General features: G+C 41.9%; 2 protein-coding genes across 3 annotated transcripts in view; one reads left to right on the forward strand and one right to left on the reverse strand.

The window, feature by feature from the left end:
* The window catches only part of KCTD3 (potassium channel tetramerization domain containing 3), a 76641-nt gene that overhangs the window by 41321 nt on the left and 8754 nt on the right, over positions 1-26566 (forward strand). For both annotated transcript variants that reach the window (XM_006137347.4, XM_006137346.4), the window contains exons 10-14: positions 3150-3265; positions 15971-16058; positions 16185-16301; positions 21669-21839; positions 24906-25061. In XM_006137347.4, the coding sequence (XP_006137409.2) occupies positions 3150-3265; positions 15971-16058; positions 16185-16301; positions 21669-21839; positions 24906-25061 (648 nt within the window). The remainder of the gene's footprint in view (positions 1-3149; positions 3266-15970; positions 16059-16184; positions 16302-21668; positions 21840-24905; positions 25062-26566) is intronic.
* LOC102451796 (usherin) overlaps positions 1-26566 on the reverse strand; it is a 265927-nt gene that overhangs the window by 34948 nt on the left and 204413 nt on the right. The gene's annotated exons all lie outside the window — the stretch shown is intronic.

Genomic DNA, 26566 nt, shown 5'->3' on the forward strand with positions numbered 1-26566 from the left:
TAGCTAAAATAGTTTCTGATACCTGCAAAAATTTCTCCCCTTCCCCCCCGCCCACTCTTCAAATATTCTACATACCAAGGTGCAGAAATTCAAAAACATGTTTAATGTTACATGGCAGTATATCTTTTGTTTGGAAAAGTTTTTGAAAACACATTTTTTTATATATTGTGACATCTGAAAATTATGAAAACAATATTTCAGATTAGAAAAGATCTTGCTGTGTGTCTAAGTAGGCCAGTTAAAATTCATCATCATCAACAACCATGGGCTCAATGCCCATTGGTGTCCAATGCCTCCCTCACTATTTCCTTCCATCTTTCCCTGTCCAGTGCAGCATGGCTTAGTTTCTGTAGACCAGTTTTGCACCAATCTACTATATCAATAAACCCATTCTCAATGACAGTGGTTCCCAAACTTTTTGGCTTCATGCCCCCTTTTTCATTTTTGAGAAACCCTCAGGCCCTCTTCTTCTCCCCTCCCCCCCACCAAATAGCAGCAAAACTTGAGGGGGGAAAAAAGGAACTGACCAGGGCCGAAGAATAAAAATAGCAGCAAACTTGGGGGAGAGGGTTGATTGGGGGGGGGGGAGAGGAGGGCTGGGTTGTCTTGTGGCCCCCCCTGGAATTTCTTCATGCCCCTTCAGGGGGACACGCCCCCCCAGTTTGGGAACCCATGCTCTGAGGTCTGCCTCTCCTATTAGGACCAGTTATTAGGACCAAATGTCAATAAAACAATGTCCTATTAGGACCAAATGTCAATAAAACAACTAAAAACAGAAACCAGAAAAAGAAAAATATTTTGCAGAGCAATCAACAGCCTAAATTTTTTTGTGGGAAGTTGCTACCATATTTTTGAACATGGAAAATTTTAGAAGAATCCAAACATTTATGAAAATTTCCATGTTTTAATTTGAAACATTCTATCTAACTGTATTATGTGTGCTTGTTAATATTACAGACTAAGTGTTCCACACTTCTGTTTCCAAATTGCTGTTACAGTTCAAATGTGTAGGATTCCTCACTTCCACCAATTCAATTAAACTAAGCAATCTAGTAACCCAACAATAAAATAGTTTTACTGGCCTATTTCTCTACACAGTCAAATGTTTGCAGCTGGGCCTTGGGATAGTAAAGCAGTAGTTTTTCCATGTCCTGTAAAAGAAACAATTTGTTGTTACAAATGCTCTTCAGAATCTGACAACACTATCCACAGAAAATTGCAAGGGCTGGCATCTCCATGATAGAGCTCTCCCAGAGGCTGTACTCCTTTCAATATTAGTTACGTAGGACACCACTACTGGATTGCTGCTATAAGCAGTGTTTTACTGAGAGGGCCCCTTAAGACAGGAACCTGTCATTTCTTATACCATCGTCTTCCCTGTAGATGGCCGTCAAGATTGTTGAGCCTAAGCAGGAGTGACATTTTAAATTCCTTCAGACCATTCAAGCTGTCTTCCTTGATTTCCCTGAACCTTATCCTTCTCTGGAGTAATCAATTCTAGTTGTTTCCCTTTTTTTTTTTTTTTTTTTATTATTGCCTGGTTTTATGTGCCTGGTACTGCTGAATATAATTTGCATCAGAGATGATCTCCCATGACCTGAAAAATCTTTTGGCATCATGACTAGTGCACAAACTTACAGACTGCCATCATAGAGCATAGTAGACTATTATTCTTTTGTTTGAAACAGCATCTTGATTTTTGTCGTTTAAATTTGTCCAAATAAAGTTTTGAGAATTTTCAGTGTTTAACTTCAAGGGATTTCTGTTGAGTTTTAATATAGGCATTTGCATAGCTTTTGGACATGTACCTCTATATATTATTTATTAAAACATTTAAGTAGCTGTGTGAGATCTTTGTGTAACTTAGTATAAATGTCAGTAGACAAGTGTAGACTGAGAAACTCCTTTTTGTCAGTGTATGTGTTCTAGTAAGCAATGATGAGTTTAATAATGAAAGAAGATAGGTTTATATTTACAACCATACTGTATTTAGCATTGTTGTTTCTTGTTACATGGCAGTATACATGATTGATCTAGCTGGCAAGCATCCTTCCAAATCACCCCCAAGAAAACAAACTTGGAGAACTACGAAAACTCTTCAATGTTGATTTGCTGTGACTCTTCACGATCAGTCTGATTTTGTACTAAATATTATCATACACTAATTTAAGCATGTCAATCAATACCGGTCATATTATGCCCTGAATGGGAGATTGAGGGCAGGTCCACACTTAAAATGCTACAATGGTGCAGCTGCACTGCTACAGTGCAGATGCTACTACTCCAAAGGGCAAATTTTTCCTGTTGGCATAGTTAATCTACCTCTGCGAGGGGCAATAACTATGTTGCTAAGTTGAAGAGAAGCCAAATGTTGCCATAGTGCTGTCTGCACTGAAGATTAGGTTGGGATAAATACATTGCTCGGGGATGTGGATTTTTCATATTCCTGGGTAACGTAGTTATATCAATGTAAGTTCATGGTGTAGACCGAGCCTGAATGCCACTGTGACATCTTAGTGCCACTAGAAGTATCTAATAAGTATGCAGTGAAGTGGAATGAGTCAGCTGCCCTAATTAGGTTGACACCGTTTCCTAATCATGTGATGAGTGAGAATTCAGAAAATTAAACATCTGTTTTTTGTATTGTGAGCCCCTTTTGATCTTTTTCCAGCAGTCACAGTAGTGACAAGTGAATGCTAGTGAAAGTACCAGTAGCACTCAGTGGTAAAGACAAATGTGTGGAAAAATATATTTAAACAGGATCAGTAGGTGTAAGACTTGAAAAAAGGAAAAAATAAGGGCCTATTGCTTCTGTAGTACTGCTTCAAATATCTTAATTATTGATTGAACAGCTTTCATCATACTGATATTTTTATTAGCAAATTGGTTTATTATTATAATTATTATTATTGAGATGCTCATGCATTCTGGGCTGTCATTTTTGAGAGGCAAGAGGGGGGAGCTTCTTGCAGTTTCTATGATTGGCTGATCATGAAAAGATGCCTTTGATTTAGAATCGGGGCTTACTGTGGCAATTGGTCAAATTCATTATATATCTAAAGGGAGGAGACAGAGTCCATTTTTACTGGTTTTTTTTTTTCCACCCCGTTTTTATTCTGAAAACAAGCTTCATGGACTGTTTTTTGTAGGAGTCTTCAGTCTTGGAGTCCCTGTAGATGCTCTCTTCTTCATTGGCAACCAGCTGGTGGCTACTAGTCATACAGGAAAGGTGGGAGTATGGAATGCTGTGACTCAGCATTGGCAGGTGAGTTGAATTAAAGCATTTAGTTAATAAATTGTGTTTTTTTTCAAAAGCTGATATGTTTTTCGAGGAAACAGAAACAAAATGTATTTTTCAGATAATGCATACATTTTTCCTACATCAGCATTTTAATTTGGGATATAAAAAGTCGTTTAAAAAGGCAATCATGTAAACATCAAAAATGTTGTCAGTTACACAAACTGCAGGGTTGCTTTATACTGCAGAATATGCAGCGATGCCGCCCCCTGGGAGTGGGGCCAGCAAGGGGTTCCGGCTTTGCTGCAGGTTCTGCATCCAGCTCCCCAGCAGCTGCTCCTGGGGAGCCCCAGAATGTAACTGTTAAGGATGAGGCTTACCAATTAACCTTTTACATCGCTACTTTTAATATTGTGAGACTCTGACCAATGCCTATCATTTTGATATCTTTTAAATATCATGCCCTTAGGTCTTAAGCAAAAAGGGAACTTTTATTCAATGTTATCCATAAGTGTCTTCAAAACCCTTCCTTCCTTCCTTAGCTTCTACCTCTTATTTTAATAGCCTTGTTTTCCCAATGGGACCCCAGGTTTGAACTCGGATACAGGAAACCCCCCCGCCTTTGTGATGGCCCGAGTTGCGACACTCTCCCCCACTCCACCACGCCTCGCACTTACAATAATTTTTGTAAGTGCGGAAGGGGCCGAAACCCCCCTGACCTATGTCCTCGGCCCGCATTTACAACGGTGCACGACACCTATCGTAAATGCGAGTTCGAGTTACAATGCCCCCGACTTGCAGCGCTTCCCCAGGAACTTATTGCATCACAAGTCAGGGGCTGCCTGTATGTAGTTCCAATAGGAAACTTAATATATTACATTGAAAAGTACCCAGGTTCTATGAGGAGCATATCCAGAACAAGGATGCAAGTGACTAGTTGATAAGCTTATGCTTATCGGATAGATGACTAGTGATGTGACTAGTCACTTCCCCCCTCTTGCTACCTCTATCAGAGAGTGGCAGTAAGTGGGGGGAGCAGGAGCTGGTGCTGGGGGGACTTGCCTAAAAGCCAATTTCCCTCAGCACCATCTCCACGGGGGGCAGGGGAGGTAGAGACCCAGTGGAAAATGGTGCGAGTAGGGACTGAAGAAGTCTCCACTCATGCTGGTTCTGCTGTAATTCTGCTTTTGAAGTGTATAAGAGCCCCGGTGGAGCTCTTGTACATTTCAAAAGCAAAAGCCCCACCAGGAGTGTAGGGCCAGTGGGGGACTCCCCTGTTGGCCCCATGTTCCCTTTAGGGCTTCCTTTTGAAATGTACAAGAGCCCCATTGGGGTTCTTGTAAATTGCAAAGGCTGAGGTCCTGCGCCAATGGAGGAGTCCCCGCTGGCTCTGTGCTCCCTGTGGGGTTTTTGCTTTTGAACTGTAACAAGAGCCTGGCGATTCTGTGACTTTTTGCAAAAGTATTGCAAAAATAGAGACTCTTCCTTTTGATAACTCCGTATATCATGCCTCAAATGCATCTATTTTATATCTGTGTTCATCATAGCTATTCTGTGATGTTTTTATGTATGTTATGCACTCTGACAACAAGAGTAGAGATTCTTGGATTCCAGACAAGACTGAGGAAAGAGTTGGGCATTCATGCAAGAAACAAACCTTGAAATACAGCCAGATGAATGTCTCCATGGTACAATGTAGGAACAAAATGTAATGAAATCCAAGGGGCTGTCCTTACAAATCTCAAGTGGCAGAAGTGACCTGAGGCTCACCCCAGGACTGCCATAGCACTAGTTGACTAAGTTCTGATTTGGCCCTTTAGCAACAATTCTGCCAATGAATAACACAGAGAGTGCAAAAAGGCAACCAGTGCAGCACAGTTCTTTAGTTACATAGTGAAGGCTGACCTAATATGTTTGCATGAAATGAAACAAGCTGAAAGGCATTTTTGAAATCTAAATTGACACCGTGCAAAATGCAAGAAACCATCTGAAATATTTTTGAAGTAATGCCACCATTTGGTTAGGACTAAATCTTCACACAAAATATGCTCGTGGAACAAGGTGGAAGAAACAGTCAATATAGGAAAAAACAATTGTCTTCGTTATCAGACCTCATAGATATCTCTGAAAGGCAGGAATTTGTGTTTTTTTTTTTTTCAGTACTGCTGAGATGCTATCAATATTCTCTCCCTCTGAAATATGTGGATGTGTCCAGATTTGAACTTGTATTTCTGTGCCATATGATTTTGTTCTGGAAGTTGCATATATGGTATGTCTAAACTATGCATTATTTTTGAAAGAGGATATGCAAATTCCGTAGGATCTCACTTTCAAAAGCGGGTTGTTCGAAAATTAAAGTAGTCTGGATGTGGGGGAGTTTTGGGGGAAAAAACCATTTTTCAAAAAACTGCATAAACCTCTTTTTTTTTTTTTTTTTTTTTTTTTTTTTAAAGGAAGAGCATTTTTTTTCAAAAAAAAGGATTTGTTTTCCGAAAACACATCCAGACTACTTTCACTTTCGAAAGACCCACTTTCAAAAGTGAGATTGGAAGAAGATATGCAAATATCTTCCACAGGAATTTGCATATCCTCTTTCGAAAATAACGCATAGTGTACACATCTTTTACAAGGTTTTGTTAAATTTCCATTCTGTGTAGAAATTTAATATGGTCAGTTTTCCTAGACTTTTTTTGTATTTCCTCAGCAGACCTGTAACAAGAAATTGGTTTAGGTTCTCTTCTGGTGTGAGTTGGATTTATTTTTAGTGAGGAAGAGACTTTTTGACTACTTTCACTGTCTCTATCAAAAAGGATTACTCCCACTCCTGACTTTTTATAATTTTGTGTCAGAATTCTGAATTGCAGCTGTCTCAGAACTCTGGTTCTCCAGTATTAGAGAATCTCAGCCGACGGTCAGGGCAGAGTGTGAGTGTGAGTGTGAGTGTGTGTGTGTTTCCAAAAAAAGGTTTAACGTCCGTGTCTTTACTGCTAGGACCGGGGTCCCGTCGCAGAGGGTAGCCAGCAGGCCAACAGACACCCCTTTATAGAAAGAGCTTATTACACCTCAGATTTTAGCTGCTAGAATGCAAGATTCCTTTGCAGCAGGCAGCCTGGGAAAGACTGAGAGGTGCCCCAATGGATCTGCCACCTGGGAGTGACACAAATCCAAACGCCCAAGCTCTTCCTATGCCTGTCCTTTTTTGACCGGCTGAAGTTCTTTTAAATTGTGCTTGGTTCTGTTACAGCAACTGAAGGAGTCAGGTTAAAGCTTAAACAGTTACAGGTTTATTAAAAAGACTTATAAAAGCATATGGTTACAATGGCTATTGCTCTATTTCTTAACTGCTAGCAAATATAGATTTAAAAAAAAATAGTTACAAAGAAAATAAAGATAGAAAGTAGAAATAATGGTACCAAGTGACAGCTTAATCTTTAAAGAGCTCTAAATCTATGTGTACACTTAAAACAAAGGATCACATCCAGGTACAATTTTTACCCCTTTCTGTGCCTCTCGACTCCAGCGTGTCAGGCCAGGGCCGGTCTCTCAGTTCCTAGGAAAGACGAATACGAGGTGGGCGTCCCCTTGGAACCTTGGGAGATCAAACACCTAACCCGACCAGCAGATAGATGGTAGATTGACACTCAGAGTAAATGTGCTGCTGGACCCATCTTTATATCCCTGGGGGCCTGTATCCTCTTTTCTTATCTAAGATGCCAAATTGTACTGGTCCGTTTTGTGGCGCCAGTTCTTACAAGCAAGTTTCAAGTTAATTTACACTTGCAAGAGAGGAAGATAGCTAACTTAGGAGTGCCGGATATTCTTTTACTGGGCGAGAGATTCCTCCCCCTGCGGACGGCTGTGTGTTCGGATCAATATGGGTTTGAGTCAAGGACACTCCTTGGCAGCCTCTTGGTCAGCAATTGGCATATCTCTATTTATAGTCATTCACGGTCACACAGCCTGGGCCTTCTGCTCTGTGTGCCCTGTATGCTCCAGGCAAGCAAAAATGGATGTTACAGGGGGGTTCCTGTCTGGCTACAGTCACGTAGGCTTCTAGAACATCAAAAACAATTTACAGATTCTGTAAATCAGTAAGTTAATATAACCATTTTGGCAGTAAAATGTATTTCCTAGACCCTATAACAGATCTTGTTAAAGTCCTTAGAGATTGTAATGACAAAGATAATAGGTCAAGAGACCAAAATGGGATTTCTGATTGTAGTATTTAAAAAACTTGGATAATGTTTATGGCTATAGCAACAGGATTTCTCATTGAGAAGGAACAACGAATTTTCAGAAGAGCACCTAGATTCCCAAAGATAGCATAAAGAAAAAGATCTCCTAAATGAAGGAAATGAAGCAGTTTTCATAAAGTAGATGTCACAGTCCAATTCCCTTATTCTTCAGGTTTTTTTTAAGTGAACTACATTTAGAACATACAAAGAAGGCCTATGCAAAGATATGAGTTATTCCCTTTTCAGTTGGAAAAGAAATTGAAAATTATGACTTCATGTACAATGTTCTTTCATTTACAGTGGGCATACTCTAAATAGCATTCTGAAAAAATTGCTAATTCTTGGTCTTTTATTCCTGCTTCACAAGCTAGAAAATGTACAATAGTTTCCTCACCACTCTTAGTTGTTAGCACATAAAAAATAAACCTCATGCTTCAATAGGTTGTGCCGCCTTTGGGAGAGCCATTGTCAATGAAATTGGGGGGGAAGAGAGAGGCGGATGTTTTTTCCAGTGTCCTATAATCTTAGTATAAACACAAAAAATACCCCATTCTCTTACAAGTCCTCTCAGTCAGTGCTTTCCTATCCCTTTCTTTCTGAATTGCCAATATTCAAGCTCTACTTTAAGGATGGTTTTTTACTCCCCTTGCCCCCCTCCCCCCCCTGGTTCTAGCCACTCTCCTTTGAGCTGAGATACTTATGCATTTTATATAATTCTTCCTTTGGGATGTTACTTTTTCTGTATCCATAATAGATTCTGGCATCTCCTCCCTGATTCTTAGACTGGGGCAGACCAGTTGAGGAGGCTTTCCCCAATGCTCATTCCTCAGGCAAGATTTTGATGGTATATGATATAGCAAGAAGGTTATAGGCATTTGATAATCTAGCAATGAAAATCAGTTGTGTAAACAGAAGAGTTTGAAAAATCTCAGAGGGATAGCTGTATCAGTCTGTAACTTAAACGAATAGTCCTGTGGCACCTTAGGAAAAAAAAAGTAAGTGGGTGTGGGTGTGTATACATACATACATACATACATACATACATACATACAGGGTTTGCTGAACCGCGGCGAGCCCCGCTCGCCAGCCGCGCTGTCCGGCGATCTGCACATGCGCAGATCGCCCGAATCTACTCACCCGTGGCAAGTAGATTGTATTTGTCGAGCCGTGTGTGTGTGTGTGTGTGTGTGTGTGTTTAAAAAAAAATCATCATGAGCTTTCGTGGACAAAACCCACTTTTTCAGATGAGCTTAAGTGTAGAAAGTTTTCAGATTTTTAAGTTAGTAATACTGTATTAAATTGTTGACATAAACATTTCAGTATGCCAAACAGTACGATAATTCCTAATGGCACATTTCTAGCCACTTATGCAAGTAAGGACTGTTGTCATTTAATTTTAGTCTTATTTCTAGATGTATCAAGTTTTCATCTACCAGGGAAAAATAAAAAAGCTAAGTATGGGAAATTTGCAGCCCGCTCAATTAGCCTCATTGGCACTGGGACTGCAATTGACAGGCACTTTTTTTCCCTCTCTTTTTATTCTGAGGGTCCCCCTTTTATTCTGGACTCAAGATCATCTCATCTGGTTTTGCCCACGAAAGCTTATCCATCTGTCTGTCTATCTTAATTTAGAAACTTCAGCGGGTAGCAGAGTTAATCTGTACAGGATAAACTTTAAAAAAACAAATTGTCTGGTAGCATTTTATAGACTAACAAAACATGTAGATGGTATCATGAGCTTTCATGGGCACAGCCCACTTTTTCAGATGACGGGTCATCTGAAGAAGTGGGCTGTGCCCATGAAAGCTCATGATACCATCTACATGTTTTGTTAGTCTATAAAATGCTACTAGACCATGTTTATATAGATTTTTATTTTATTTATTAGTCTCTGAGGTGCCACAGGACTACTTGGCACCTACTTGTTGTTTTTAAAGTTACGGATTTACACAGCTACTGCTCTGAGGCTTTTAGACTGGGAAAAATAGTTAATCATTTGGTCACTTAGATTATGTCTACATGGCAAGCTAGGGGGTTGATTCCCCTGCTTGTGTGTACACATACTTTTTGAGCTTGTGCAAATATAAAATAACAGTATAGTCACAGGTATGTAAGTACTGGCACTGGAGCTCTGCTGAATGCAGACATAGAATCATAAGGTTAGAAGGTACTGTAAGTGTAATCTAGTCTAATCTCCTGCCAAAGATGCAGGATTTGTTGTGTCTAAACCCTCCAAGACAGATGGCTATCCAGCCTCCTTTTGAAAAGCTCCAGTGAAGGAACTTCCTCAATTTCCCTAGGAGATCTGTTCAGTTGTCCTCCTGTTCTTACAGGTAGGAAACTGTTCCAAAAATTTAATCTAAATCACTTATGGAATATTTTGAATTCATCCCCTCTTGTGCTGCCCTCTATGGCAAGAGAGAACTACATCCTTTTTGTACACTGGTAAGCAAAATTGAATATAGTGCTACATCTGAGACTTAATCAGCAACAAGTAAAGCAGTGCTATCCCTTGCCTGCTATGCCTCTGTTAATGCAGCCTAAAATGCATTTGCTTTTCTGCTGTAGCATCATATTGCTGGCTCATCTTGAGGGTGTGATCCACCACAACTCAGATTTTTCTCAGCAGTGTTGCTGGCAAGCTAGCTATCCCTATTCTGTTGTGATGAATAGGAGGGTAGCTGGCCAGCACGCAATGACTCAAGGGTTAAACTCAGGTAGCTAAGGGTGTTGGGAGGGGGCCAGAAGAACCAATAGGATACAGTGCTGAAATTTAAATTCTGCTGCCCTTTCTCTGTCTGAGAGTTCTAAGTTAGCAGCTGGAGGAACAAGATGAAATAATCAACCAGAATTACCATGCCTATGCAAAATATTGGCATAGGACTGGACTGGGCCTTAAAGTGTGGATCAGTACAGTCCTAAGTGGAGGGAAAATGTATATTTAGTTGTGATCAGGTTATTTTTCTTTATTTTGCTGTTTGGTAAAACTTCTCTGTGTGAAATCCATGTGCCTCTGTGCCTCCCCCCATTTACCATATCCAAGCTGTACCCAGAGAGATTTCTTTTCTCTGTGTTTTAATCTGCTCTTTCCTCGGTTGCTCTGTAACATTAAGCAACCAAGTGTACTTTATCAAGTATACCTTTTTGTTTTGTTAATGCAATCACTTTTTTTTTTCCTTCTGAGGCAATGGTTTGATTCTTGTGTCCTGGAAGGTAACAGGAGGCCTGTCTGTGTGCTGGCCTAGCCTGGAAGGTCAGCTATCAGAGAGAGTTTGTTTTCTGTGTTTTTTGTTTCTCTCTTTTTCAAGCTTTCTTCTGGCAAAGGAGCTTGGGGTGCCCCTTGAGAAGAAATTCAAGTGTTTCATCCTGGTTTTTAGGGATTAAATCACTTGATGTGGCAGATATCTCCCAAAGTCAGTGAATCTGTGACTCTGTAGAGTTTTTGTAACAGTGCCTATAGAGGCAAGATATTTTAAGGTCTCTTGCAGGCCTCCACCTTCTGCAGTTGGCGTGGCAGCATGGGGAACAGCCCTAACATCTGTATTAATGCATTTGGTTTTTCTTCCTTTACATCTCTTTTTTTTTTAATTTCATTTTGTTGTCAATTCTGCAAGTTAAGAACATCCCTCTGATTTTCAGTTCTGTCCTCCAAAGTGATGCCTAAAACCTGTGGGTATGCACTTATCACAGCCCAGCTATCCTTCCACTGCTTCTTCCTTTTCTACTGCAGCTACTCTGTTATTTAAACACACTAGTGCATGACTATGCATACATGAGCAGGGAAATAACACTCCTAACTTGTACTGTAGCTGTAGCCTTAGGCTTCTGGCAAAAAAATCCAGCTTTGCTAAAAGATGATGAATTTGACCAAATAAATTGCCAGGGTGTGGAAAATGTGTTGCTTTTTGTGGAAAATCCAAATGGGGGGGGGGGCGGGAACGGGACACAAATGCCTGTTATGTAGAAGCACCCAAAGATGTGCTAGTGCTGCTGTCACACAAACAGGATAACAGAGAATGAATTTTATTTTGTTTGTTTTATTGTAGGTCCCAGTAAGTTGAGTTCTTTGGACCTTTGAAAGGTCTCCTCATGACTTCTGTTTTTAATCCGTTTTATATGTGGTTTTATAAAGGTCAGAAATTAGTCCTTCAGTGTTAGTTTGTGGGGGGCTTTTTCTGTGAACAGTCCATTACTCAGTGTGACTTTTTCCCATGTGGACAGCTAATGGAAAGAACCTATAGTAAGTTCTCTGTAGATGTTAATTTGTAGCATTCCAGAATTTAATAGTATTTCCTCCATTCTTGCTACCAGAAGTGGCCATAAAAATTCAGTTTTTATTGGGATGTACACTAGGACAAAAGTCTGCGCAACAAGTTATGGTACCTAGCTCTTGTATTGCACTTTTCATCAGTAGATCTGAAAACATATTATAACTGATGTACTTGAATAAATAGCATGAAATGATGAAAAATAAAATATCTAATATTTTGGTTTCCCATGACCTAATGGATGACGTACTCTGAAACTTCTTCAGAAGTTTCAAGATTTGCATTAGTGTACCTTTCTGCATTGTGTATTTTAGTCAACATAATAGTAGTGGTAGGAATTGGTTATAAATGGTCCTCCTTAGTGTAGACCAAGCACAGAATGTAATAAAGATATGACACAGGAGACCTAGTAAGATTCATGCCTGTTCTCATTTCTTACTTGGTTGCTGTAGATTATGCCTATGTCACATAGCAGGGCTTCTATTCATTGGCTCTGTTGGTTACTATTACAGTTTTCCCTCCATTTTATTTGTATTTTACTATCAATAAGTGCAAATAAAACACACAAGCTAACAAATGAATCTTGACTCAGAGAAAGCAACTTGAACTCCCTGAGAGATGAAAGGCGAAGGGGCCTTGCACTCCTCTCTGGGGCTCTTGTGCAGGAGTCCCCTGTCTCTGTCCCTGAGAGATGAGAGGTATTCTGCCCTCTATAGGACATTTGTCTATAATTGTAGTTTGAGTCTCACTTGTCTTCTAAACACACACTTCCCCTTCCCTAAACAGTTCCTTCTGTTATGGCCTGTTTTGCTGCTCAGGTGGGTTCACTGTGTGGAGCCTATTTTTATTGCTTCTTATGTTTTTCTTTATAGTATCAAAGTATGTGTTATTTCTGTCCATGCACAAACACTGCTAGCATTCTGGAAGTCCTCAGGAAACACATCCAGTGTTGTCTTTTAGATGCCTTTTGATCCTGCACAGAAATATCACATGGAGATGATTATGATAGTTTAGCTATTATGGCTTGACAAGTTGCCACCCGCTTTTTCATGGGTCTGTAATTCTCTTCCTCTTGAAATGGTGGGAACTGCTTGGTGTCTTGTATTAATATATCTTTTGTTCTACCCTCTTCACATAGAGGACCTGGGTAATTGTGTGGGCTTGGTAAAGTTGTTGAAGTTAAGGAGGTTTTGGCCTTCCAGTCTTAAATGTCTGAACTTGGGACGCTAATGAACCATTAGGAAGGTGTGTTACTGTAGTCTAAGAATTCTGATAATGGAATCATAGGCCTTTAAAATTGTTCTTTGTGGTGATTCTTTTGCTTTCCCGTTTTACAGTAAGAATTTGACATGGTGCACTTCTACTATTAAGAAAGAATTGTCTAAATAAGTTGCTATTCTTGACATTGTTGCTCAGTTTTTTTGTGCAGTCGCTCACTAGTAAAAAAGCCATCTGGGTTATGAAGTTGATGCTCATTATAGTAATATCTGAACTCCTTCCAAGAATAAAAGTTTAAACCTTAGCTCAGACACTGCATCATACTGGTGAAGGAAGGCAAGAAAAGGGAATTATCACTTAAATAAATAGACCCACTGAGTTAGCTTTGGCAGTCTGGACTAAGGAAGTTTGACCTTTGAAATAAGAGACATATCTTCAGTTTATATGTTGTTTTATTTGTGAAGCCTAACACAGAATCTGAAAGTGCTGTAATTCTGTGGATTACTTGTAAACAAAATGTAAGTTTATAAATAAATATGCATTGCAGAAAATAACAAGAAATAGTTATGTGGAAAATGTTTGTTTATCCTATGCATTGTTGTGTGGTAGATATTATGTAAATAGTTTGTTTTTCAAGGGACTTAAAGGACATCATCATCCCCTTCCCCTGAGAACATAAGGACAAAAGGGTTTGAAAAGTACAAGCCCTGGTATTGGAAGCCCTTTCTCCATGCAGCAAGCAAGGCAGCACCCACCCTCCCTTCCCTCAAGGTGCGAATATCAGGCTTGGGTAGGTCCTGCTGTTGGCACTGCAGTAGGTTCCCTCTTTTGGGGAGAGAAGGAAAGAGCTAGGGAGGAATTTTTCCCTCACCTCACATTTGGCTTTGGTAAAGTGGAGGTTTTTCTGCTTCCCCACGATGGGTGTCGGGAGGCCCTATTGTGAGGAGGAAAAGTCGTTAGTCTGTATGTCACAACTTGCTTTGTAAGCCTGGGGTGGATGTCCAGTGTAGATGCTCCAAAGGGAGGGCCAAGGTGGCTGACAAACTTTGCTGGGCCCTGGGCAAGATGTGTGTGGGATGGGTGGGCGAGGGTGGCTCTGCGCCCTCAGGCAGAAGTGGGGAGTTGGCTGGGGGAGGCTAGACCCAGCTTTTCAGCACTGCCCCATGCACTGCCCAGAGTGGTGTCAGTGGCAATTTAAAGGGCCCGTGGCTCCAGTTGTTCTATTTCCACCGTAATGGTGGCAGCGGCCGGGAGCACCGGGCCCTTTTAAATGGCTAGGTCCTGAGGCAGCTGTGCTCTTTGCCCAGCCCCCTCAGGCTGAGGAAGGCATCCAGTGACCAGATAAATGGTTTGATACAGTACAGGCAGTCCCCGGGTTACGTACAAGATAGGGACTGTAGGTTTGTTCTTAAATTGAATTTGTATGTAAGTTGGAACTGGTACATATTGTAGGGGAAACTCTAGCCAAACATTTCTCCAGAGCTCAGTTTTATTCTCCCACACCTCACTTCCCTCAGTACTTTATTCTCAAGCTGAGGTGTCTGCTGAGAAAAGCCGCTCTGCGTCTCCCTGGTCTGCTGGGGAGGGGCGGGGGGGCACTAGCTTCGTGTCTCCCTGGTCTGCTGAGGGGCAGCAGCTAGTGCGGGGTTGCCTCACCCCGTTTGTAAGTAGGGATCCGATGTAAGTTGGATCCATGTAACCCGGGGACTGCCTGTAGTTAAAAGGAGTAGCTAGCTAAACAAATTGGGTTGTGTGAGAGGTGGTTCGGGGCTTCTTTTGTAAAGTAGGGAACCAACCTCCACTCTTTTACTTATAGTGGGGCCCAAGCCATGAGGGACCTGGATGAAAAATTAAAGTGGGGTAGTGAAAGCTCCAGGTAGTTATTTAAATGAACATTGGGTTGCCTGAACTGTGTACTTTTATCTGCCAGGTAGTCTCAGACATTTAATAATAAAGTTGTTTCCTTATTAAATTCATAACAAGTGTCTCCTGTCCTTTCAGTACAGTTGGACAACTCCTTAATTGACTAAAACTGGTTCCGTTTTTTATGTGCATTTGACCATGCTCTATGTAAAATCAGTTGGACTGGTTGTTTTTTTTAATAGTGACTTGAACCTCCTGTCTCATGCTCAAGAATGATGACCACACTCATACAAGGGCAGGGACGAGCATAGCAGCTGATGTATCTTGTCTCTGGCAAAAGAGACATTCTTTTGTCCTCAGACTAGGAAACAAAACAAATAGGTGCCTGGAATGTAAGAGATCCCCTTTCATTCCCTTGAGCTCCCTATGAGGGGCTAAGAAATTATTGAAACATGGGAGTTGGAAAAGATACGTTTTTCCTTCCATGGATCTCGACAGTGAGACCCATTTTCAACATTGCTACTGATGTTGACATATGGCAGGCAGGAGGTTCCACAGAATGGGAGAAGAGAAGGGACAGGCTCAAATGTATTTGGAATGGCTGCTCTTCAATTTATTCATTCCCCCCCCCCCTTCCTAAAAATCAGCAGGAGGGGAAAAAAATCTGTTGTGTGGATTTTAATATATATAATATTAAAAAGCTAGGAGGTAGTATTTAAAGAGTGCTCTAGCGGATATTTGAATTTTTGAAAATTATTGATGGTAATAATTTTTGAAGGTAAAATGCTGAATAATAATTATAGCTTCTAGTGCCATGTTTCTCTGTATCTGTGCATATTTACAATTGGATTGAAAAAAATGCTCAGTGCTGGCCTAAGTGTACCTCATTGAAACTTCCATCAATTTTAATGGCAGGGGAGTTAGGCAAATGCTGAGAGCTTCAAAACTTCTGTCTGGGGCAGTGGTTGGAAGGTTGGGGGTGGGGTTTTTTTGTTATGTTTTTTAAAATGGTGTGGTGATAAATACACTTTAAGTTTTGTTTATAAAAAATATTTTTACAAGAAGCAGCAAAAAAAGAATGCAGATGAAGTTATAATTGAAAGAAAATGGTGAACTAATGTTTTATATTTTGTTTGCTCTTGTACTAGGTTCAGGATGTTGTCCCTATCACCAGTTATGATACTGCTGGATCTTTTCTGCTGTTGGGCTGTAACAATGGCTCTATATATTACATAGGTAAGAATAAAAACAACATTAAGATTATAATGTTCACTTTTGTTCTGACCAGGAATATTAGTGCAGTCATTATTATGATCTGACTTACAAATTTCTGCTGTGTCTTATTGTTTATATTTTATGCAGATATGCAGAAATTTCCCTTGCGAATGAAGGATAATGATCTTCTGGTGACAGAACTTTATCATGATCCCTCCAATGATGCCATTACAGCACTCAGTGTCTACCTCACACCCAAGACAAGTTTGTAGAATGCATATCATTTACATTCCCTTGAAAAACATTGCAAATTAAGGTTTCATGTTCATATTTTTAAAGTATTTTAGATTTCTAACAACAGTATCACTAATAAAGTTACTTAAGGCATGTGTTGCATTTTCCATTATAAACATTTATCAGTGTTTAATTGTCATTTTAATTTTCATCAGTCTTAAAATTGGTGTACAAACTGTCAGCCTGGATGTAAATTTAATTAAAAAATCATTTTAGAAAGTATGATTTAGAAAGACCGATAGTATCGGTTTAGACTAAATTGCATTCCCAGATCTCCTGGGAAGATATTCAGAGCACATTAGTTAGATTTTAACCAGTGTTCTTTATTTTCAAAAACATCAGTGCTCTTATCCATTTTGTCATTATGCTGTATGGACAAGATGGCCACAGCCTATACAACAGGGGTGCCATTTCAGATTTTGGTGGCTCAAACTCTGTTGCGTTTAAGAACTGTCTTTGCAGCTAGGGCATGCAGCTTTAAAGACACCTCAAGTATGAAATCCAGGGGTTCCAACCTCGGGGTAGCCCCCCATAAATGGCACTCTTGCTATAGAAGCTGCTTTGGTTTGGTGACACTGTACCAGAGTTTCTTACCAGGAATCTCTGCACCGAAACATTAAAGGTCATTAAGAGATCCAGAAGAGCAGGGTTCAGATCAGAATTCCCACTGTAAACTTTGATAGTTGGGATTGCTCTGCTTACCTTATGGCTGTGTCTAGACTGGCAAGTTTTTCTGCAAAAGCAGTTGCTTTTGCGGAAAAACTTGCCAGCTGTCTGCACTGGCCGCTTGAATTTCCGCAAGAACACTGACTCCTACAGTCTGAAATCAGTGCTTCTTGCGGAAATGCTGTGCTGCTCCCGTTCGGGCAAAAGCCCTCTTGCGCAAATGCTTTTGCGCAAGAGGGCCAGTGAAGACAATGCAGTATTGTTTTGCGCAAAAAAGCCCCGATCGCGAAAATGGCGATCAGGGCTTTCTTGCGCAAAACCGCGTCTAGATTGGCACAGATTGCTTTTGCGCAAGAGCCTCTGTGCCAATCTAGACGCTCTTTTCCGCAAATGCTTTTAACAGAAAACTTTTCCGTTAAAAGCATTTGCGGAAAATCATGCCATTCTAGACGTAGCCCATGTGTTCTGGGAGGATGGAGTGATGCCCAGCCTTAAGGAAGAAGAAAAAGTATAAGTGAGCATTGTAGACATAATGGTGGTTTATTGGGAAAAAAAAAATGCTGCTTCACTGATAAGTATAAGTCTGTGGCTTGAATTCAGTTTAACCCTTTCATGAAGTGTTATAACCATAGGGAGATAATGCAAAAAAATAGAAAACTAGCTCTCATATATGCAGTTGTTGCTTTAAAATGTGGGCTTCAAATATTTTTATATGAAGATGCAGACATTTCATCAACCGTTTTTTATCTCTCTCATACCTGCATTATTAATACAACTTATTTTCTTCTTTAATATTACTGTTTTCCACAGCAAGGAGAAGAAAATCTTGCAAGACAAATGTTAACCTCTGTTTCTTAACTCTTCAAATACTGACGTGTCTCTTTAGAGTCACAGAAAAGGAGCTGATGTATACTATGTGTTTTGGGATTTGCTTGGTTTTTTCCTCAGGCACCCCCCCCCCCCATTTTTGTTTTTGTTTTTTTTGGGAACTGCAAGATGTAGTGGGGTATACTACACAATAGTAGCTGGTAAATGCTTGTAGAATAGGTAAAATTAATTCTTCCCTAAGTGTGTGTTCATGTCCATTCTGTGTTAGGTCTATGTCCTTGCCAGATGCACTGGTACTGTTTTTCCCTGAACAGGACTGGTTCTGGTGCCTCTTCGAGTGGCGCACACATTCAGTTCCTTCTTCCTGTCAGTTGTAGCGCTGGAATGTTCCTCTTTTTGGCAAATAATTCCTTCTCTCAAACTGTTCCTTGAGAACTTTCTGTTGTAAATAGTTGCAACACTTACTATTAGTTCCTGTAGTGTATTTTAATTATAATTGTAAAAACTAATTATAGTTATAAAAATGGTGACCAAGCCTATAGGCAGCCTATGCTAGTTACTAACCCACAAATCAGTTGTTTAAAGTGTCAGGGGGGGCATGAATTCCCCACCTCTGGTATAAAGGTACCTTTCTTTGGGTTGGGTGCCACTAATTCACAGAAGAATCAGTTGGGGGGCCACACACAAGTGGGAAACAAAAACAAAAAAAAGTTCACTGAGGCAGCTCCCAACTGAGAAGTAGGAAGACAGACATTCTCCACATTCCCCTCACACCCCAGAACCTTGGGAGGCCTAGGCTAGAAGATTTTGCATGCTCTGGCCCTGTAGGTGGCGGGGGGTAGGGCTGGAGCACCAGCTTAGGCTCTCCAATGCTGGAGGTAGCCCTGAGCCTTGGGGGCTGGTTGCAAGAAAACCAGAGAGCTACATGCAGCCCCTGAGCCTCAGGTACCCCACCCCTGCTTTATACCCGCCCTGCGTTGAACTCATTAGTAGTGTCTGCAGGCAACAAGTGGGAAAGATAGGGCAATCCGGGGGCTATTCCCACTAATCGAGATGGAAAAAACAGGACCTTTTTGGGAGGGAGCTTTATTCGTCATCAAGCTTACGCTGAGGATGGTCTATCATGAAACCCTATTGAGCCATTACAATTTCAATATTTGGCAGTTAATGGCCAAATGTATTGATTCTTTCCCAAAGGATCCCAGGAAAGAGTTCCCGGACATCCTGGAAAAGGGGCAGGGAATGAGTGACAAGGGCGACACTTTGGGTGAGACTGATTCTACAGTGCAAACCAGGGCTCTCTCCCCCCCTTCCCCCTTCTGCTTGGACTTTCTCTCCTAAGTCGATGGTTACTTCATGCACCCCAGCCTTGCCTCCCTCCACCTCACTCTGTGGTAGATGCATGGTTGAACATATAGGTGCAGTAGGTGCTTTTGGGAAACTGAAAACCCTAGGGTGACTTAGCTTGTGAAGTGGACAAGGTTCTTCTCCTGGGCACCTCAGAGTGGCATTTCCGTGGCATGCTGTTCTGTGCAGTCCATCTTGGACTGTCTGCTCTTCCTAAAGAGTCGGGCCTGGCCATCTCTATCAAGGTTCATCTGGCTGCCATCTTGGCTTTTCATCTGCCGATCCAGGTTCTTGTATATCAACGCTGCTCTTCATCACAATATCAGACAGGATGAAGAATTTCCAGCTGGATCACCTCCCGACTATTTTGAATAATTGCGGGTCCATCCGCTGCCTCTGGTGAAGGCCCACTTAGTGAGAGTGCCAGTGTCCTTGGCAGTCTTTCTGGTGCATATTCCCATCCAGGACATTTGCAGAGCTATGATGTGGTCTTTGGTTCACATGTTCACAGCACACACTGCCATCAATCAGCAGGCCAAAAATAACACTGGGTTCGGCAAAGCTGTGTTAACAAGCTTCACATCCATGAACTCTTATCCCCCGCTGTTGGTACTGTTAGGGAGTCACCTAACATGGACATGAGCAAGCACTTGAAGAAAAAAATACTTTATCTGTAACTGGCGTCCTTCCAGATGTGTTGGACATGTCCATTCCATAACCCACTGTCCTTCCTCACTGTTGGAGTGCCAGCAAGAAGAAATAGAGGGTTGCAGAACTGGTGGCACACTTTATACTGTAGCACAGATGTCCATAACTGTGTTCCCTCTAAGCTGTGGGGCAACACCACTTCACAGATGGAAAATAAGCCCTGCCTAGTCAGTCAGCTCAGTGCAGGGAGCCCATAGCCTCTAACTGGGTGGGGCTGATTAATCACCTGTGAAGCTGGTCACCAACCTTTTCAAACCAAAGAACCAAACTACATCAAACTTCAGAGCAAGTGGTTAACAAAGAGCCATATCAGAATGCCCATTTGCATGACTAAAAATAGACAATATTATTGATAATTGATATAATGATCAATAGCAAAAATGAAACCTGGTACTCATAGACTTTATTTAATGGAACATCTGCTGCATCTTTTTGCACATTTCTTTGAAGTTTACATCGTAACTGGTCAAATCCAGCTTCTTGCATACTTTCAGGCTGTCTTCTGTCAATCTTATGGGGGGGGAACTGGTGATGTGGGGGTGTAGGAGTCAGGGTTCGCGTATATGAGGGGCTCAGGTCAGTGAGTTTGGCGGTATGAAGGGCTCAGGGCACAGGTTTGGGATGTGTGGGTGCTGCAGGAGAGTTATGGCAGGGGATTGGGGATGTGGGGGTACAGGAGTTTGGGGATATGGGAGTATGAAGTACTTAGAGCAGGGGGTTCAGGTGTATGATGCGCTCAGCGTTCAGGTGTATGGGGGGGTGCAAGTGTGTTATGCTCCTGCCAGATGAGGGATGGGCCCCAAGCTTGTTGGCCAAGCTTCAGTTTTAAATAAAGTACAATATTATGTTCAACACAAGAGGTTTCATCAATGTCTTTATTTATGGCAGGAGTGGGGAACATATTTTGAATCCGTGACCACACAAGTGAGAAGCAAAAACACAACACCTCCAAGAACCTTGAACCCTCAGTACTGTGGCCCCCAACTAAGACAGCTCACTCCCCTGTTACGCCAGCCCATGTTGAGGGGGAAGAAGGGAGGAGAGGAGGGCAGGGAGGACTGAGGTTCAAGGCCTCAGACCAAATTAATTCTTCTGGGGCTTCAGGGTTTGTTGATTTTTGTGGGCCCTCCAGGCCCTCTGGTTGAGCCAAAAATGAGGGCTACAGTGTGTGCAGGACACAGCTGCCAATGATTGGGATAGGGATGGAGTTGCAAAATCTGGGTGGCAGGCAGGGTGCAGGAGCAAGCTGGGGGTGGTGTCTGGCCATAGGGGAGGAGGCAGGAGCAGGGTGCTTGTGTGCGTCTGGCATGGGGAAGAGGGCAGGAGCAGGCTTGGGGGTGCAGGGTCTCAGCGCAGATGCAGTGGGGTGTGCAAGATATAGGCGGCGCTTATTTGCTTTTTGCATCTTTGCTGCTCGCAGGCTCCCTGGCCCAGACATGACTTCTTGCTGCTCCATTGGCTGGATTCTGGCTAATGGAGCAGCGATGGGCTCCCCAGCCTGGGAGGGATCCACTAAGGGAAGAACTTAGAGAACAACTTCTAGAACCACTGCATGTGGCAAGCACACACACCCTTAAACATGGAATGAACATGAGCCATGTATCTTGAAAATCACCAATTAAAGAAAAGATCATTCTTTTTTTTTTTAAAGCCCTTTTTAAGGAGCCATTATCAACAATTACTAATAAGTAGCCATTTCAGTGTTACAGATCTGCTGATATAACTTCCCCTCCCTACTTTTGAGGATTGTTGGTTGGTTTAAAACATCTCTGTTTGTGTATTTTGTAGGTGTAAGTGGTAATTGGATTGAGATTGCATACGGTACCAGCTCTGGAGCAGTAAGAGTGATTGTACAGCATCCTGAAACAGTTGGATCAGGCCCTCAACTTTTTCAAACCTTTACAGTTCATCGAAGTCCTGTTACAAAGATTATGCTGTCCGAGAAACACCTGGTGTCCGGTAATTGTTTTATCTGCAGATGCACATGTGTGTCACTCATTTTCCCTTTTCCATTTCTTCTAATGTTCACAGTCCTTATCTCAAATCCCATCATTTGGAATTACTAAACATAGTTGATTATATGCAGAACAGCATATTAAGAAAAAAAATTCTAAAAAAGATTCATGGCAGTCCCAGCTCTTCACGTGATCGTCAGGGAGGGCTGGGCTCAGGAGAGTGGATTTTAAAGCTAGACTGGACCATTATGGTCCTCTAGTCTGAACTTCTAGTATAATACTAGCCAGAGTACTCCAGTGATAACTGCAGTGGCAGGAATTATTCATATACTGTGGAGCTCAGTAATTTGCAGTTGAAGTAGAGCCTCTTTCAGAAAGATAGTTTGGATGTAAAGGCTCCAAGTGTTGGAGAATTACCATTTCTGTCAGCAAGCTGTTCCTGTGACTGCTGTTCTTTTGTCAGTTGTTGAATTCTGAGATGGCTCGTTTAAAAGAAAAGCGCACGCGTGTGTGGTAAGGTGGGCGAGTTCATCTTTTATTTATTCCTGGGGGGTATTCGGCACCTAAAATTCTGCATATTTTACTTGTCAAAATAACACACTAATTATATCTGTTTCAATTATTTTGGTAATTGATTTCAAGTGTCAGCAAGTACACTTGTAACAATACAGACAACAAAAAAGATTCTCCCAGGAGCAGAGTTTAAGAAACCTCTAAAACAGCTCTGTTCCTGTTTCTCTGTTATGCTTTTGTCACATGCCCCAGCTGGACACATATTGGCGGAAAACTCTGCCCCCTCCCAGTTTTTTAGTCATTTTTGAGGGTTTTTTTGCTCCACCCTCCTACTTTAGGGTCCCAAATAAAGCACATTGGTTGGGATGGGAGAGAAGGGATGGGGGGGGGGAATCAGTTATGGAGTGTTGGAGGAATAAAAGGGGATATTTGGGGGATGCTGGAGGGCTTGTAGGTGCCCCCACAGCTGTCTCCTGCATGTCCTCCTCTTGAAAGCCTAGTCATAGGAGCCTAGTCACAAAAGAGCCTAGCTGTAGAGCACCACCTTAGCCCAGTTTTCTGCAACCTTCCTCCCCCAGCTCCTAGAGTCCAGCTGTTGTTCCACACAGCTTCATTACTGTCTCACTGGGCTCTTAGTGGGCGGCTCCATTTCAAAATTTAGTTGCTTCTGAAACAGCTTGAGTAATGCACTTCCTTGCTCTCTCTTCCTGGAAAACAGTAGTTCCTACCTGCAGCTAGGGCTGTTACTTGTGGGGGAGGAGGGTGGCTCTGGCCACACCATGAGATCAGATGGAGCTGTCTTATCTGGAAACTGCAGTCTGCCTTAGGGATGTTAGCGAGTCATCGACTAGAGCAATGTTTCTCAACCTTTTTTTGCTCATGGCCCCCTTCTGAGCCTCATTCATCATATGCCTGGCAGTTAAGTTTGAGTAGCCCCCTCAGAAACTTACTGTGGCCCCCAATGTTCCGTTTTATTCCATGTGGGCCCCTGGGAAGCCATATGGCCCACGTTGAGAACCACTGGACTAGAGTGTCTACTACTTGCTTCCCCCCCATTCCTCCTTTGCTGCAAGGGAGGGGGGGTAGCAGGAGCCAGTGCTGGGGGGAACCGGCTTAAAAGCCAGTTCCCTCCAGCACTGTCTCACGGTGCCCCCTCCCTCCCGCTGCCTCTATCAGAGATAGTGGGGGGTAGATAGGGGAGGCTGCTGCGAGGGTTCCAGTGGGGAGCTGTCCGTCGTGAACAGGGGCTTCTGGACTCAGTGCAAGCAGTCCCAGCTCGTGCTAGTCCAGGATGCTGAGGTTCTGCATTTTAAATGTAGTGATAGCTGGGTAGCTCTTCATACATTTAAAATGCAGAGCCGCAGTGGGGATGGCTCCTGGAGCTGGCACGAGCCAGGATTGCTCAGTCCCAGCTCAAGCCGAGCTCTGCTGTGGCTCTGCAAAGCGGTCCTTATTGACTAATAATGTAGTCAATACAAATCAGATTAGCCAGATAACTGTAATTTAACATTCTCAGCCTGCACGCTGCAATGCCAATTCTACAGGGAACACACCAAATTCTGCATTGTGCATTGGCACAAAATTCCCCCAGGAGTATTGTACCAATTTCTCTTGGTGAGAGGGACAAACTTTCAGTTACATAGCATTACTTTTCCCACCTTGTCTCTTCAATAAGAGACTACAACAGTAAGATGTAGTACTTTCACGTGTTAATTAAACATTACAACAGCAGAGTACTGTAAGTGGTTTTAGTCCTACTTTATAGATGGGAAAACCAAGGCAGAAAAGCTCAGTGAATTGTTTTACCTACAACCAAAGCAAATACCTGTTAGAAGTCAGGAGTTGGAGAGCATATGCATTATGCATAGGACCCAGTTTTCAAATATTTTTAACTTTTTAAATTCCAAATTTCTTTGGCATGCATTGCTAATTTTAAAGCTTTCTTAAGCATTTTGTCTCCAGAAAACATATTAAATAATTTAACTGTTGACGACCACAATTTCCTCTCATTTTGTTATTTTAGTTGATTGAATGCCTTTTATTGAACTTAGAATCATAGAACATTAGAACTGGAAGGGACCTCGAGAGGTCATCGAGTCCAGTCCCCTGCCCTCACGGCCGGATCCAGTACCGTCAAGACCATCACTGATAGTTGTTTATTTAACCTGCTCTTAAATATCTCCAGAGATTGAGATTCCACAACATCTCTAGGCAATTTATTCCAGTGTTTAGCTTGCTTGGACATTAATGTTTTTTGACTATTGAGGATCTGTTTGCACAGCAAAGAAAAACCCTTGAAGAGTCCTAGATTCCAGGCTCCAGCATTAGCCTGGAAGTCTATACAGCAGTGAAAAAGTTCTTGCCTGAAGTCAGCTGTCATGGGCCAGTCGTGAGTGTCTAGTTGCTGTGTAGAAATACTCTGAGAAGATCAGATAATCTCAGTGAGAGATCAGATAATTTTGATTACCTCGTAAATGTTATGTCTTACAAATTAAAAAGTGTTTCAAAAAACAATCTTCCATCTGTTTTAAATATTCCTATTTATTTATTTTTTTAGTTTGTGCTGACAACAACCATGTTCGGACATGGACAGTGACTCGATTCAGAGGAATGATTTCCACACAACCAGGGTCTACTCCCTTAGCTTCATTTAAAATCTTATCCTTGGAAGAAACAGAGAGCCATGGTAGTTACTCTTCTGGAAATGACATAGGTAGGCAAAATGTTTTTCCATTACTGGGTACTGGACTTTGAGGGCTAGTGAACTCACTGAAGGCATTTAGCCTGATTCTGCTCTCATCACATTCATGTGACTCCATTGACATACAGTGTGAGAGTCTGATTTACACTTGAGTAATTACAGCATAGTCCGCTTGCATTTTGATAATATTGTGGCACGTGTGATGGGCAATCACATTTTGTAAATTAAAAAATATTGTGAGTAATATTTAACATTCTTTTCATATTGCATTTGAAATCTACATTGAAATGGTCACAAACCCAACAGAATTGTGAAAGTCTTTACTTAGGGCTAACATTGCATCTGCTGTAGCATGATGCTAACACAACACTGAATGGGTAGGCATGTGGCAAACTGAGAAGCCATTCACCTTTGCTTTTTATCCATCAAAAGATTATTATAGTACTGAACTGTGTGCTTTCTGTGGCAAGGTCTGTCTTTTAATAGTGTATTATTACAGCACCTTAACCCACTAGAACACCGATTCTTGATTGAGCTTCCAGATCATCTTATAATATGTATACTGATAACAATTTGCTTGTAACTTTTTACAGTGTCTGTATTCTGGGGGTATTGAACAAGTACAGAGTGTTACACATTATGAAGCACCTTCACCTCCCTTGACATTAGAGGGAGGTACAGGTGTGCTGAGCAATACTGGAAAAATAAGACTATAGAAAACTTGGTCACATTCGTATTAAAGATGTTAAGAGGCAGGTGTTTAGGTAATCGTGTAGTCAAATACATGATTAGTCGATAAGGGAAGGCACTCAGGAGGAGCTATCCCTGCTGCAGCTCTTCGGTTGAAATGTAGTAAGAGTCAGGCACGCAGGCAGCCTGGCTTCTGTTACATTTAAACTTCAGAGCTGCAATGGGGGTAGCTCCTATACCTAGTACAAACCAGAACTGAACTGGGCTTGCTCCGTCCTGGCTCACACTGGGTCCAGCAGCCCCTGTCCATGAGGGTTAGGGGAGTTTGCCAGCAGAGGGGATGCTGCAGAGTAGCTTCTCTTCATGGCTGCTCTCCACGGTGCCGCTTGCCTCCTCCCACTGCTGCATCTCTGAGGCAGCAGCACAGGAGGAGCAGAGAAAGCTACTCTGGCAGCAGCCCCTATGCGCAGGAGGTCTCGGGCTGAGAGAGGCAACAGCATGAGAGGGGGGGAAACTGCTAAATCCGGTTCCTGCGCCCAGTACCAGCTCCTGCTCCCCTCTCCCGCTTGCTGCCTCTGAGAGAGAGGAAGCAAGGCAGGGAATGCGAGTAGTCGGCGTGACTATCTGGCTTATTGGGTAACCGACTAATTGACTACTCTTTTTTACTTCCCTAATTCATATTAGTGACCAAGAGGTGATGAATCCCAAATCATATTTCAGATCCCATAAATATTTTCTTTCAGTACATCATAACTATACTTTCTGTAATTTCCATGACTCTAATATAGAGAGGTTTATTTTTAAAAACAAAAATGAATAAAATTGAT

Source organism: Pelodiscus sinensis, chromosome 3, assembly GCF_049634645.1.
Source record: "Pelodiscus sinensis isolate JC-2024 chromosome 3, ASM4963464v1, whole genome shotgun sequence".
Lineage (NCBI taxonomy): Eukaryota > Metazoa > Chordata > Testudines > Trionychidae > Pelodiscus > Pelodiscus sinensis.